At 46.6% G+C, this 14,955-nt stretch overlaps 4 protein-coding genes across 4 annotated transcripts; 1 reads left to right on the forward strand and 3 right to left on the reverse strand.

Moving 5' to 3' along the window:
• Window positions 1-353: 353 nt before the first annotated feature.
• TOT_040000282 (conserved hypothetical protein) lies at window positions 354-2,039 on the forward strand (the record flags this gene model as incomplete). Its single annotated transcript, XM_009693908.1, has 2 exons — window positions 354-1,815; window positions 1,930-2,039. 2 exons carry the CDS (start codon window positions 354-356, stop codon window positions 2,037-2,039), a joined length of 1,572 nt encoding a protein of 523 aa, XP_009692203.1.
• A 225-nt stretch (window positions 2,040-2,264) lies between these two features.
• TOT_040000937 (DNA-directed RNA polymerase III largest subunit RPC1) lies at window positions 2,265-8,244 on the reverse strand (the record flags this gene model as incomplete). The annotated part of the gene is made up of 11 exons (XM_009693909.1): window positions 2,265-2,597; window positions 2,742-3,071; window positions 3,188-4,299; window positions 4,461-4,686; window positions 4,869-6,583; window positions 6,682-6,865; window positions 6,897-6,980; window positions 7,093-7,215; window positions 7,253-7,431; window positions 7,540-7,785; window positions 7,845-8,244. The coding sequence occupies 11 exons, from the start codon at window positions 8,242-8,244 to the stop codon at window positions 2,265-2,267; spliced, it is 4,932 nt and encodes a 1,643-aa protein (XP_009692204.1).
• Window positions 8,245-8,452: 208 nt separating this feature from the next.
• On the reverse strand, window positions 8,453-11,030 carry TOT_040000284 (uncharacterized protein; the record flags this gene model as incomplete). Its single annotated transcript, XM_009693910.1, has 2 exons — window positions 8,453-9,426; window positions 9,656-11,030. 2 exons carry the CDS (start codon window positions 11,028-11,030, stop codon window positions 8,453-8,455), a joined length of 2,349 nt encoding a protein of 782 aa, XP_009692205.1.
• A 270-nt stretch (window positions 11,031-11,300) lies between these two features.
• TOT_040000285 (heat shock protein HSP90) lies at window positions 11,301-14,767 on the reverse strand (the record flags this gene model as incomplete). The annotated part of the gene is made up of 4 exons (XM_009693911.1): window positions 11,301-12,785; window positions 13,112-13,309; window positions 13,658-13,975; window positions 14,045-14,767. 4 exons carry the CDS (start codon window positions 14,765-14,767, stop codon window positions 11,301-11,303), a joined length of 2,724 nt encoding a protein of 907 aa, XP_009692206.1.
• Between the last annotated feature and the right edge of the window lie 188 nt (window positions 14,768-14,955).

Genomic DNA, 14,955 nt, shown 5'->3' on the forward strand with positions numbered 1-14,955 from the left:
TTTAATTAATTTATTACAATAAACACAGTTATTTTAAGTTATTAAATGATTCTATTTATTTTATTCAAGAATCAAACATAATCCACACAACATTACAATTCAGAATATTTTATCAATTTAATCAAATTTTTGTAAAATATTTGTATTATAATGTTAAAATGAATTTGAATTTTAGTTTATTTATTTTAATTTTGACCGTTTTTTCCTTGTTCGCGTCATGTTTCGATAATGTGTCTGAGAGCTTGACACTGAGGCCTTTAACCAACGGAGATTGGCTACTGGTGCTTGATGTGTCCATTGTTTCCAAAGACCTCAAATACCTGTTTGAGAATCCGGATGATCCGCACTTCTTTATGGACTCAATGCCCATTGACGTGGCAAAGCTGTATGTTAAGACGAAGTCGGACTGGTTCGAGGCGAATCTGGGATTTGGAGAGTGGAAGGACACAGTTTGGGGCGACAGACCAGAAATCCTGATAACAAATGGCCTTTCACTGGCGGGTTGCTGGCCGTTTCTGGATAAAAAGGTGGTCCGTGACCACTTCAGCACGCTGTGCTACGGACTTTGGGGAGTTACAGGAGCAATGTTTTCGAACCTGGTGAACCAGGAGTCGTTTATTCACGACGTTACACACCTTTACGCAAACGACTACGAAAATGACACAAAACGCAATTTTACAGTCCTACTCTCATCGGATTTCGAGGACAGAGCGTGCCTCGACGCGTTATATAAACTGAGGATGATATACCCCTGCCTCTGCACAAACGGACTCGTGGCAGTCCTAGGGGACGAAAGACTCTTTGTGCGCTCGTCGTACCGGGGTATTAACCTGAGAGTCGAGAGGGTGAACGGCGATTTGGCGTTTAAAGCCAGGGTACAGTTCACAGTTCAGGGCTCAAAGCTGCCGGAGAAGTTCGGAGGCTTCTTCCCGGAAAACAGGGCGCCCCGAGTGTGCCTAACGACCTCGGAGTCGATCGTGAACCTGGTGTACCCGAATTCGCTGCGTTCACAAAACTACAACAGCACCAGCTTCAACTACATGGACCCCAAGTCCAGGGAGTTGCTGGACGACAAGTACCAGCAGCTTAAACTAAACTTCAAAGACGGATATGAGCTATTGGCGACCTCAAGCGAGCTGCTGTACGAGGTCTCGGAGCTGGAGAGCAGGTACCTCCGAGTGTTAAAACGAGTTCAGTCGTCGCTCTTGATAAAGGTCTCGAATCTGACGAACCAGTACAAGAAGGTCTGCGTGCATCAGCCGCTGCCCTACTGGCTCAAGCCGCTGGTACACTCACTCAACGTGGTCGTTGAGTACATGGGCGACAACATTACACTGTACGAGTGCAAGGCGGCCGACTGCTTCGCAAGAAACAGCGTCTCGAGCGTTAATTTTAATTTACTCACTGACACCATGGATCGGCTGCTCCCTGATCGATTCCGCCCCTATTTACACGTGGCTTACAACCTGTTCGACGCAGTCCCGAAGTTACCGACCTCAGCCAACGACCCTCTGATGATCTACGAGCTGGGCAACAACTGGAACCAGTTTGGCATTTACATGTCGCTGCCGCCGAACAGTGTCATGTATCTGTCCGCCGAGCTTTCGAAGGACAACATCACCTACGAGGACATTCACCTCGCTGCGCACAGAGGCCAGCTCATCCCGGCAGGGCTCCTTCTGGACCTTAGCAACTTGAATTCGTGCTCTTCCTACGACTCACCGTACAATTTTGGGGCGCTGTCGAGTTACAGGTGTAATCACTACTACTATTTTCTAACGTCGTTCTTTTCGCAGATTGTTTTACCAGACAACAGTAGGTTTTCTACTTATATACACACTCTTGATAGCTATGCACTGACACCTATAACATACACTTTTAACATAGGCCTATAACATACAGTTATAACATACACCTAATTTATTTCAGCTATGATTTTCAATGTTATGGCGGCAGTTGGTGCTGTAAGTGCACTCCTGTTTGGCTTTGTTTTCAACACTTTTACCAAGGATTGGGAAAAATCTCTTAATGTCTCTTAGTTTTTTACCATATGTTATTATTATCAGTATTTTATTGTTAGCATTTTATTATCAGTATTTGTTAGTATTTTATTATTATCAGTATTTTATTTAGCATGTTATTAGGAATTTGTTAGCATATAATAATGTAGTAGATACAGCAATGTGCAGACGTGTTAGTATACAGCAATGCGCTGGCATAGTAATGTACTAGTGTAAAATGTGAAACAATCAAATATCGTGAGTTCATGCGGCCATCATTATGTCAAAAGAGCCCGTTCCCAGCGATATTGGCTTTCCCATGATTATGCACTCGGACACTCCCTTGATTGGGTCCTTTCTGTGATGCACTGCCGCGTCGAACAGGTGGTCGTTCGTCTGCTCGAAGGAGGAGAGCATCAGCGTCGAGGACCTCATTTTCCTTATGCCGTGCCGGTTGATTCCTATGACCTGGCCCTTGAAGGTCATCACGTCCGCCAAGAGCTTCATGTACCTTCCGTCTATGTCTATCGAGTACGCGTCCATGCACTTCTGTATCTCACTGATTATTACGCTGCGCGCAGCTTCAATTCCGAGCACCTGTTCGTGTTATGAGACGATTGTGAATAAGCACAGTAAGCATGCGTATAAATTTTAAAGTATCTATGTTTGTGTGTATATACTATATGAACACTGTCTACCCATCTCTGTATCTGAAACTATATAAACTTGGTTAATAATTACCTCTGCCACTTCGAACACGTGGTTGCTTTTCACTGAGCTCCACAGCACTCCGTCCGCTCCCATAACCTCCTTCAGGCCGTAGCCCTCGACTGCTATTTGGTAGTTGGGCCCTGCCGCCGTGTTCTCCCTCTTTATCACCGCCCTCTTGACCTCCTTGCACCCCGCCACCACCAGCTGCAGTATTGAGGTCACCAGCGTGTTCTGCTGGAAGAACTGGTGGTGCGTGGGCCCTAGGTCCATGCATATCTGCCACTCGCCCACCGCGTAGACGCTGCTCTTCGGTATCACGATCTTGCCTATCTTCTTTATCTGACTTATGATCTCCACGACCTAAATGCATACATACACTTAGCTCTCAGTGCCTATTCATACTACAACTGTTCATACTACAACAACTATTCATACAACAACTATTCATACTACAATAACCACTCATAATACTAAACACGGGTTCTCACCTTGTTTGCGTTTATTGGCAGGTACAGCTGATTGATCAGCTTCTGGTTCAGCGTCAGCAGCAGCTTGCTGCTCTGCGGCGTGTACATCTGCTTCACGCTCGTGCACACCTGGCCCAGCGTCGTCTTCTCTATCCTAGACTTAACCTTGAGCGCGAAGTCGTAGTTGGTTTTTTCTTCCAGCGGCACTTCTATTATGGGCGTCGCTATCTTCGCCGAGGCGCCGATGATCTCCTTGATTCTGGGCACTCCCAGCGTCACGTTCATTGAGGCAACTCCTGCGAAGTGGAACGTCTTCAGCGTCATCTGCGTTGCCGGCTCTCCTATCGACTGCGCGCCGAGCGCTCCTATCGCCTCTCCGGGCTCGCAGATGCACTTCTGGTAGTGCTTCCACGTGTACCTTATGAACTCGAAGACCTGCTCCAGCGACAGCCAGTGCACCTTGTCTATCCTCTTAAACCTCCTCACCACTCCTTCCGACTCGTTTTTCGAACTCAAAAACTCCTTTTCGTAGTCTTCGCTCAGCGTCTGTTCCAACTTTTCCGCGTGTTCCTCCAGCGTCCTTTCTATCAGGTTCCCGAACTCGTACACGCTTCCCATGCACTGCGAAGTTGAGTTATTACATATTGTCGGCGGCAACAACTCTATCAGCAACGGCTGCAGATACTTTGACCATGCTTTTATTTCATTTGGCAGCAGCGGCACGTTCCTATTCGTGTAACTGTTTTCCACGTACACTGCGTGGTATGCCACCAGGTGACTCTTCACTGTGTTAATTGTGCTCTCGTCTATCGACTTGTTTATTTGATTCTCCCTTATGTTGTACTCTCCACTCTCCAACTTTACATTCACATCAAACCTTACTTCTTTATGCCCTGGATTATTCCCTTGTATCCAATATTTATATGATTTAACTTTATTTTTTAGTTGAGGTGGTAAATTGTCAATAAAATCTTCGTTTTGTAATAAAATGTCTATTTTTGACCCAATTTCACTCGTTTTTTCTGATGGCAGTATCCATCTATGTCTGTATCCGTCTTCACTTTCCTTTCCACTTGTCTTTGACCCACTTCTTGTACTTTTCGTCCTCCTTTTAACCACTTCTGCATCAACAATTAGTATCATCATTGTCAATAACAATCAATATTATTGCTATTATTAACATTGATAGCTTTTATCATTACCACAATTACAGTTTTATCTACTACATACTATAGATATATATACCATACATATACTATATACTATCTACATCTAAACTTACTTTGATTAGTGTTCACCGCGGCTGGATCTATGTGTACTGATGACATCACCACCTTCTCCAGGATCGGGTTTATGTGTTTTATGTGATCAAATGAGCTTTTGAGTGTGGTTTGCGATGACTTCGAGAGCGCTGATGTGAGTCCATCATCTCCGTATAGAAACTGTACCACCTGCCCGTCGCCGGTTCTAACGCTGTGGTCGTAGCATATCGCCAAGTCCTCCATGAACTACGAAAGTATTCAGTTCAATTTAAGACGGTAACTATTACCTAGCTTGTGCCAACTAGGTATCAACGTCGGTTGTCCAACTACTAACTAGCAACTAATAACTATCTACCATTAACTATCAACGTAAATTGTGATATTAAGTACCCACTAACAACTCTAATACGTGAGGACGGTCGTCTCACCTTCATCAGTCTCCTCTGCATATAGCCCGTCTCCGACGTCTTCACCGCCGTGTCGATCAGCCCCTCCCTCCCTGACATGGTGTGGAAGAAGAACTCCTCCGGCTCCAGCCCCGTGAAGAAGGAGTTTGCCACGAAGCCTCTGCTCTTCGCGTCCTTGCAGCCCATCGGGAAGTGCGGGAGCGTCCTCTCGATGAAGCCGTTCTGTATTCGCTGGCCTGACACGTTCTGCTGGCCCACGCAGGCCACCATCTGCGCTATGTTGATCAGCGCCCCCTTCGAGCCCGAGTTGAACATGATCAGCGGCTTGTTGTCCGGACTCAGCAGCGACGTGCAGATTTTGCCCGACTCGTTCCTCAGCTCGTCCAGGATCGACTTCACCTGCAGCTCCAGCGTCTCCTCGCGCGTGCAGCCCGGGTACGGCTGCAGGAACTCGAAGTTGCTGATCGCCTCGTCGACCCTCAGGTACCCGTCGAGCAGCAGCTGCTTCTTCTTGTTGATCAGCTCCTCGCTCGGCGTCACGTCGTCGAGGCCTATTGTCATTCCGTACTCTGAGAGCCATCTGCTCGAGAGCTTACTCACTCGCAGCATGCACTCCGAGGACACCTTCGCGCTGTTCTTCAGCATAAGCTCGTAGAAGAGCCCTCCCTTTGTCGGCCCCAGCGACCTCACTCCCAGGCTTCCGCTCAGCAGCTCCGACTTGTAGATCACCACGTATCCGTCGTGCGGACACATGCATTCGTCCAACTTTACGGCAGCTCCCCAACTTTCCCGTGAATTCTGCTCATCCTCCTCCTCGTCCAGGTCCATGTCTTCTGGCCCTCTACGCTTTGTCCTGTTATCGCCCATTCCTCTTGCGCCTTTGCCACCACTCTTGTAGTACACGTTCGGGTCCATAAACTCTCTCTCTTTCACTCGCAGGTTAACCATCACCTTCGACGCTCTGTTCGGTCTTATCAACACGTTGAACGCCTGCTTCCCCGTCCACAGCGTCACTGGGTGCACTATTGATGGCGGCGGCAGGTCCACGTGTATTGAGGCGTCCGTGAAGTAGGATATGATCTGGCAGAACTGCGCTCTCGTCAGGAACATGTCCTTGTTCGTCAGCAGGTACGAGGAGCACAGGAAGTCCTGCACTGGTGCGATCAGCGGCTCTCCGTTCCTCGGCGTCGTCAGGTTCTTCTGCACGCTCAGCAGGTGCAGCGACTCCGCCTTCGCCTCGTACGTCTGCGGCAGGTGTATGTTCATCTCGTCTCCGTCGAAGTCTGCGTTGTACGGCGTGCACACGCACTCGTTGAACCTGAAGGTCGAGCCTCGCATGATTCGCGCCCTGTGGCACATGATGCTCAGTCTGTGCAGCGAGGGCTGCCTGTTGAATATCACCAGGTCTCCGTTCCACAGGTGCCTCTCCACTATGTCGCCCACCTGTATGTTCTCCGAGACGTGCTTCGGGTTTGCGAACCTCAGGCTGCACTTGCTTCCGTCGAGCTTGTGCACGTAGGACGCTCCTGGCCAGACCGACTCTCCGTTCAGTATCGCCTTCTTCATCACCTCGATGTTGTAGCTGCTCACTCTCTCCGGGAAGGTCAGCCTCCTCGCTATCCACTCCGGTATCACCACTTCGTCTATGCCCACGTTTGGGTCCGGCGATATCACCGTCCTTGCTGAGAAGTCCACTCTCTTTCCCGACAAATTCCCTCTGAACCTTCCCTCCTTTCCTATATTAAGTCTTGTTAATCCCATCGAATTGTAAAATTTGTGTCGAAAAAAAGGTTTTGAGATAAAGATTTTTGTTTCTATTTTCCTTGATACTTACCCTTCAGTCTTTCGCACAGTCCTCTTCCTGGCTTTGTTATGTTCCTTGATGTTAGCAGGTGATTGAGTCCTGGGTACTCTGAGTTTATGAACCTTGTGCACTGCACTTGCAATATTTGCCAGTTTCCGATAAATCTGTTCGTTTGAAGTCCGTTTTTAATTTGATTTTTCAGGAGGTTGTTGATCTACAGACACTATCTATACTCTTCCACTTACGTCTACGATGTCTGAAAAGTCCACTGTAAGGTCATCCTCGGTCGTACCCTGCCCTTGTATTGATATCGTCGGTCTGATGCAGTTCTAAAAATTATTTGTTTCCACTTTCACCAGGCAATTCGTCGCACAACTATGCTGTTATGCACACAATAGACATGTTTACATACTAATAACTGGATTCTCATATTTTACTTACTGGTGGCGCCGCCAGTGACGTTATGATCAGCCTCTCCGGGTTCTCTATGTTCATCACCTTGCAGTGTATTGGATCTATGTTTTCGAACAGCTGCTTCACCACCAGGGGCGTCAGCTCCTCCACCTACACTCGTTTACATTTCCATAAGTCCATCACTCACCTCCACTCTCGAGGAGCCCTTTTGCTTTATGCAGTGCTTCAGCTTCATGAACTGGTCCGTCGTCGGCTTCACCACCTTCTTTATCGAGCCCTGCGGCGCTTCACACCTTGGACAGAACTTTACTTTTCTGCACATGTCCAGCACGCTCCGAAATATTAGCGACTTCACCACCGGGTCCTCTGTAAAATTATTACTTTGTATTCTTATCTGCACTGTCCATTTTTCAAACTCATCATATTTATCTGTTCTAATTTTCTCAATTTACATATCAGATTAGTGCCATTTACCTATTGGTCTTTTAAAAAACTGCTCCTTCAGCTTCCTGATCGAGTCTTCTGGCAGCAGGAGGCACGAGCACTTCTTACATATGCAGTAGAGCACCTGTATCACGTACTTGAAGAATCCTACGTGGAATACTGGCAGCTCCAGCTTCACGTAGCCCCAATGGCCTATGCATTCTATCAGTCCCTTTCCGCACGTCTCGCACGTCATGTCATTCGTGTTACACCCTAAGTTCCAAATTAGTTTTAGCCCTTCAATGTTCCATCTACTCATTATATACTCTTATCTGTCTATTTTTAAACTCATTTACCTAGTCTACTGTCCAGAACTCCGTACGGGTACGGCTTGTTCGTCAAGTAGTAGTACAGATCTCTGTTCTTTATTTCTATCTCCGCCGCTCTCGATATCTCCGTGCTTCCCATGATGTCGAACTGCACACCTTCGATCGTGTACTTGGTGACCGTCGGCTTCACGTACTCCTTTCTCTGCGATTGACCTGGTACGGATTCCAGGAACGATAGTGACGATTTCGGCACCAAGCCCTTCTTTTCCTGCTCGAGCTTGAGCCCGTTACTGTATCCGTTCAGTTCTCCTCTTCTTTGCACAATAATTTGGTCTGAAGGGCTCGTGGAGCTTGAAGATTGCTCCGATTCTCTCTTCACTGGCGCCACGTCGGCCTTCCTCGTCTTCTGCCTCTTATTCCCTTCCATTACTTCTGTTTATCAGTATTTTACATTAAAATACCACTAATTTTACAACTTCATTAAATTTACTCATGTGTTTAACTTACTTTGTTTTTAGTCACTCTCTACATAGGGCTACCTATCTAACACATTCTGCCTAAATTAACACATATTTTGCGCCATTTTTATCACCAAAATATTATTTTACATCTGTGATTCTTTTGATCACCTCGTGTCAATCTTCTAGGTTTGTGTGTGACCTCTCGACTGCCGACTTTATGTTTTCGTGCTCCGTCGTCTCCCTCTCCCATATCTCCCTCCTTATCATCCTCATATACTTCTCCTCGTCCGACGTCAGCCTCAGCGTCCCCTTTATCCAGCTCGGCAGACTCTTGAAGTCGTTTTTAAGCTGCTTGTTTTCGTCTATCTCGCCGAGCACCTCTATTGCTTGCTCGATGTACTCCTGGAAGTTCGACCTCGTTTTTCTGAATGAGCCCGTGCCCTGCACCACTGTGGACGACTCTCTCAGTATCGACGAGTACTCTCTCTGCACGATCTCCAGTATGTTTTCGTGGAACTTTCTGTCGAGCTTCATTCTCGCGAGGCACATTGCGTCGTCCGAGTCTGCCCAGGTCCATATTCCCGGCTTGTACCAGTGCAGGTCTCCCGTCGTGTCCGTCGAGACTCCGAAGAGGCCGTGTTCTTCTGTCCACGTCACGTCGCAGGCCATCATTCCTCCCAGGCATCCGTAGTGTCCTCCGTACATGCACATGAGCTTCGATCCCAGGTGGTAGGTCACGTTCGTCGACTCTGACGACTGAGACCAGTATCTGTTTGACAGGAACGCGTCTTCTTTGTCGAACACGTCCTTGTACGTGTTCCATATTGCCAGCGTCGTCACGTTTGCTGAGTCTTTTGCGAAGAACGGGTTTGTGTGCTGCGCTGCTATGAACACGTCCTTCACCCACTTGATCCTCACCACTGGGTGGTACCACTTCAGGTACTGGTACACTACGTTTGGCAGGTGACTCGGCAGTGTTACCAGACTCGGCTTACTCTCCTCGTCTTTCGAGTGCATCGTCTGCAGGTGCGTGTTGTATATCATCACCTTTCCCGTGTCTCCTCCCAGCGCTATCAGGTGTGGGTACTTCTTATTGACGTCTATTGTCAGCAGTGCCGACGTGTCAAACCTCAAAGTGCACTCAAGTCCTGAGCATTTACGTCAACGTGTGTACATGTAACTATATGGTCATTAGTAACTACATAGGTGTTTGCATCTATATAGGTATTTTATCTATGTCACTATGAATAACTATACTGATATTTGTATCTAAATAACAATTTGTATCCACGCAACAGTTTGCATCCGTATAACAATGTGTAACTACATATCATAGACTCAATACCACTCTACTGTGAATCTATCTATGTTCAGTACCCTTTGATAGCGTCCACAGTCTCAAGTGGCCTGCGTCGTCCGTCGTGTATACCTTCGGCTCCACCAGCCAGGTTCCCCTCCTCAGATCCTCCAGCGACCTCGCCACCGACACCGTTGCCGACACGTCCGTCGGGTGAGTGTCCTCCGGGAACTCCAGGTACTTCAGCGGCTCGTGCACCACCTTCGAAAGGTCCGCGATGCTCCATATGCACACCTTCCTCGTGCTGATTGAGGCCAGAAAGGTCGGCAGCACCTGCTTACTCTTCACCAGCGCCGTGTAGAAGAACTTAAGACCCGTCTGGTGCGTGTTTTTCATCACGCTCACCGTCTTCCAGTCCAACTCCACCTCGTCCAGGCCCTCGAACTCGGCCGGCGTGTCCATCATGTATTCTTCCAGCACCTCAGCCGCCCCCTCCAGGGGCTCCAGGTCCTCCTCAGTCAGCATACATCCCATGCACACGTTTTCCCGGTGCCTGTACCTCACCGCCTCCACCTTTTCGAAGAACCGCTTCCTCGCGCCTTCCCAGATCTTACATATTTCCAGCGTCTTCTTCACCAGACTAGTCACGTTGTACATCTTCACCAGGTTCTCCATCCTCACTGCCACCAGGTAGTTCTTCTCTCCGTTCCACGCCGCCGTCGTCATCTCCATTGACGTCACTGGCTCCGGGAATACTATCTTCGGCGTCGCCAGCATCGTCCTGCTTTCCTTTTGCGATTTTTGGCACTCGGCGCACACTCCCTTGCCGTCGAACTCGTTCACTGTCAGCGTGTGCAGGTTATACTGCATCCCGTCCATGATGCACTGGTAATCCTCAAAGCTCGGGTACCTGTACTCGTTTTCCTCCGACTTGTTCATGTAGCCCTTGAACTCTGATCCCACCCAGAGCAGTGCTATTTTAAGTTCGTCGTAGTACGTCGAGTTTGACCTGAAGAACCTCTGCACCAGCGCTGCGCACTGGTACGTCACTTCTATCGTCGCGAACTCGCTCAGCAGTCTCACGAACGTCACCGTCGATCCCACGTTCGTCATTGACAGCTGGCTGAAGTTGTAGAGCATGTTTGAGAAGAACTTGTTCATCATGTCCTCCGTCTCCACCGGCCTCCACTCCTCGTAGTGCGACGGGTTGTGGTACCAGTCGAGCAGGAGTATCTTCTTCTCCAGGTTCGTCCAGTCGTAGAGGTGTCTCTTTTCCGGGTTCATGTACACCTCCCTCAGGTACTTGCTTCTTCTCTTGAATGCCTCCACGTCCAGCCTTCCTATTGTGTTTCTGTCGTTCGACGCCACTGTGTCTGCCGGTTTTTCGTCCAGGACGATGAACATTGGTCTATCTTCCGACGAGTCTGTTTGACTCAACACATCTTCCGCGTCCATTCTTATCTCTCAAAATTACACCTTCATTCTTCCATTTTACTTTTCATTTACGACTTAATATTTATTTTCTTTATTTTTTTTTAAAATTTCCTCTTAATTGTCAGAAACACCTACATTGAATGGAGGGTTCTGGATTCTCCATCTGTTTCAACTATTCATTATTTACCGCCCTAACCTCCCTTTTACCATTTAAACACGCTACTTACTCTCTGCGAACACACACTTCACAAACACATGTACTAAATCCAGAGACATTAAATCTTAATTTTACTACTGTACAACATCGTTAATGGTTTCTGAGGTCGTTCCGACCAACTCCGGACTTCCCGTTCCCTCCTCTTTCCCACTCGCCAGGTCACTCGAACTGCTCGAGGTGCTTACATCCTCTGGGTTCATATTCTCTTCACTTGCCAGAGGCCTATGCGTTTCCTTTTCCGGGTCTCTGCTTTTACTCGCTGCGATCTGCTCTGTGTTCTCTCCTCCCTCTTCCGCCTCTCGCTCACTCTCGCTCAGGTACCGACTTGCTTCGTTTTGCATGAGCTTGATGATCCCCTTTGCGAACGTGCTCGGGTGCTCCACCACGTATCCTCCCTGTATTGACACCACGTCGATCAGGCGTCCTGCGATCTCCTTCATTCTGTCCCTCAGTGCGTCGACCTTAAGCATTCTTTCCAGACTTGCTATGATTGGGTGGTCTGGGTTAAGTTCTAGCACTGGTTTCGAGACCATTGACGTTCCGAACAGCTCCGTTTCGTTCATTCCTGCGCTCGTCGCCTGCTGTCTCATGTACTTTTGCATACTCGGCGAGAGTCCGAAGTCTGCTTGCACCAGCAGTGCTGGTGACTCCACCAGCCTTCTGCTGATCTTCACTTCCTGCACTCTGTCTGAGAAGTTACTTTTCATCCACGTGCACAGCATTTCGTGGTCTGCTTCCGACCCTCCTCTTCCTCCTGAACTCGCTCCCCCTCCTGATGCTCCTCCTCCGATCCCATCACTGCCTTTTCCATCTGCTGAACCACTACCACTGCCACTTTCTGCGCTTTCTCCCAGCTTAACGTCGTGTTTATTTACGTCCTGTATCATGATCCCTTTGTACTTTGATGCCATCAGTGACGATAGACAAAACTCGTCTATCGGCTCCAGTGAGTACAGCACTTCGTAGTCCAACTGGTTAAACTTTTCCAATGACGGCGAATTTTCCGCGCTCTGTTCACTGTCTGCTGCTATGAAGTAGATTGCTGGCTGATCCTTCTTCATTCTCTGCACGTACTCGTCCAGCGTCGTCTTCTTTTCCTTCGAGCTTCTAAACATCACCAGTGACGCCAATTCCTGCTGGTTATCTCTATCTTCCACCACTCCTATTTTTATATACTTTCCAAAGTTTTCCGTGAATCTTTCAAACCTTGCTTTGTTACTGTTTTTCAGGTTCTTCAGCATGTCTATTGCCTTCGCTGCTATTCTCTTGTTGATCACTGTCAGTGCTTTCGACCTCTGCAGGTACTCTCTTCCTACGTTAAGTGACAACTCATCTGAGTCCACCACTCCTCTTACGAACGTCAGCCACCTCGGTATCGACTCTGAGAACTTATCGTTGATGAACACTCTCTTCACGTACAGCCTGATTCCTCTCGACTCCTCGTCGAACATGTTTCTACTCAACTCCCAGGGCACTGAGCCTGGCACGAACAGCAGACATGTAAACTCCACCTGTCCTTCCACTCTGAAGTGTATATAGCTCAGCGGATCTTCGTATGCCTACGTGTTATTTATCAATATTGTTATTTGTTATTATTTACTGTTTCATTTGTTATTAGTGATTAGTTATCATCATTGTTGTTTATTTGTGTAATTAGTTATCATCATTGTTGTTTATTTGTGTAATTAGTTATCATCATTGTTGTTTATTTGTGTAATTAGTTATCATCATTGTTGTTTATTTGTGTAATTAGTTGTATTCATTATTATTACCAAATATTCACTAACTATTGTTACTATTAGCATCAATGCCACTGTTAATTAATTATCATTATTTGTCAACCTAACACACCAACACATACGCCCTTCCACTATCTTCCACCTACCTTAAACGTCGATTTATAGAATGACACGTAGTCTTCCGGCTTGATTGACGACTGGTCTCTTCTCCATATTGGCAGCTGCGTGTTTACCACTTCCCACTCGTGCCTCTTCTTAGTGACCGTCTTGTACCTTCCTGGCTTTCCGTCCACCATCGTCGTGTCATCTGGCACTCTTTCATACTCGATTCTTTCCACCCACACCTATCAATTTAAATATCAGTATCGTTATTATCAATATCATTAGTATCAATATCATCAATAGTAGCAATACTAGCATTACCACAATATTACTATTTTTACTATTAATAGCCGGTGTTCATATATCTATCACATAACACATTGTAACAACTCTGTATTGCTACTTTATCTATACTAGTAAACAGTGTATAATAATATATCTGTCTGTTTTCGCTGATCATGAAAGGGCAATTTCAGCGTTGAACTGGCTTCCAAGTGGGTTCTACGAGGAACAACAGAACAACTCAAGGAACGTTTTAATCATCTCAGCTTACACTTAATTCGCTACTCTTGTCCTCTCTATAAGCGTACCTGGATTGGGAACCTTATGAACTCCGAGTACTTTCTCAGCAGCTCCTTCAGCTTATAGTCCTCCAGGTAGTCGTCGCACTCCGGCTTCAGGTGAAGCACTATTCTCGTTCCGCACTTCATGAACTTTTCATTCAGCTCCTGGTCGTTAACCTTCCCTATTGTGTACGTTCCGTTACTGTCCGACTTCCATCTATACACCGGTCCTTCCTCCTTGCCGTACGCTCTCGAGTACACTTCCACTTTGTTCGAGACCAGGTACGATGAATAGAATCCTACTCCAAACTGTCCTATCAGGTTACTTTCTTCCACTCCATCTAGCTACAAATTTACTATTACCCTGTGTACTTTATTATCTATCTAATTTTCTCCTCAAATCTACTTGTTTACACAATCATTCTCTGTTTCACTTACCTGCTTCAGAAACTTTGCTGTTCCTGACTCTGCTATTGTTCCTAAATTCGTTTTAAGCTCTTCTGCGCTCATTCCTATTCCGTCATCTTCTATTGTTAATGTGCTAACATTCTTATCTGGTATTATTCTGATTCCTCCGAATGCTTCTTTTGGCACCTTTTCTTCTGGGTCTGCCTTTAAACGTCTCTTATCCAGTGCATCTGCTGCGTTAGATACCAGTTCTCTCAGGAAGATGTCCTTGTCTGTGTACAGTGAGTTTACTATTATGTCCATCACTCTGCTAACTTCTGCTTGGAACGGGTACGTCTCCTCTCCCGACACTTCCACCTTTTCTGGTTGACTTGCCGATTTAGTCAGCGTTTCATCTCCTTCGTAGGTTGACACTTGGGGATCTTCCATCTTCGATAGTTCATTTTCGAGCCCGAACTTCTGTTGGAAGACATTTTTCAGGTCTTCTACTTTATCTTCTAGCCCATTGTGCGAGTTTCTCCTTAGATCCCGGTAGTTTTTTAATGTCAGATTCTGTGAGTTTACGGTCTTGACGTTCGAAAGGTGGAATTGCGATATATTTGAGGGACTTCCTGTCCAGGAACAACTGAGTCGTGTGTGTACTACTATAATCAGGCATAGGAATGTCGTGAGTCTCCTGTTTAACAAATTTAAATAAGGGTTATGTCTATGCCCCAATTGTGGATTCATCTGTTATAATCTGTTCAAATGTGTATAGTGTTTCATCATTAATTTTAAAATTTAAAAGTTAATTAAAAAGAACAAATCGCTATTTAATTAAAATATATTTATTTATAGAAGATCGGCCCTGTTTACTTCTTATGGTGGGGATAAGGATATTTTTGGCTGTGATAACAATCTTCGAAGCCCATTGATTT

Source organism: Theileria orientalis, chromosome 4 (assembly GCF_000740895.1).
Source record: "Theileria orientalis strain Shintoku DNA, chromosome 4, complete genome".
Lineage (NCBI taxonomy): Eukaryota > Apicomplexa > Aconoidasida > Piroplasmida > Theileriidae > Theileria > Theileria orientalis.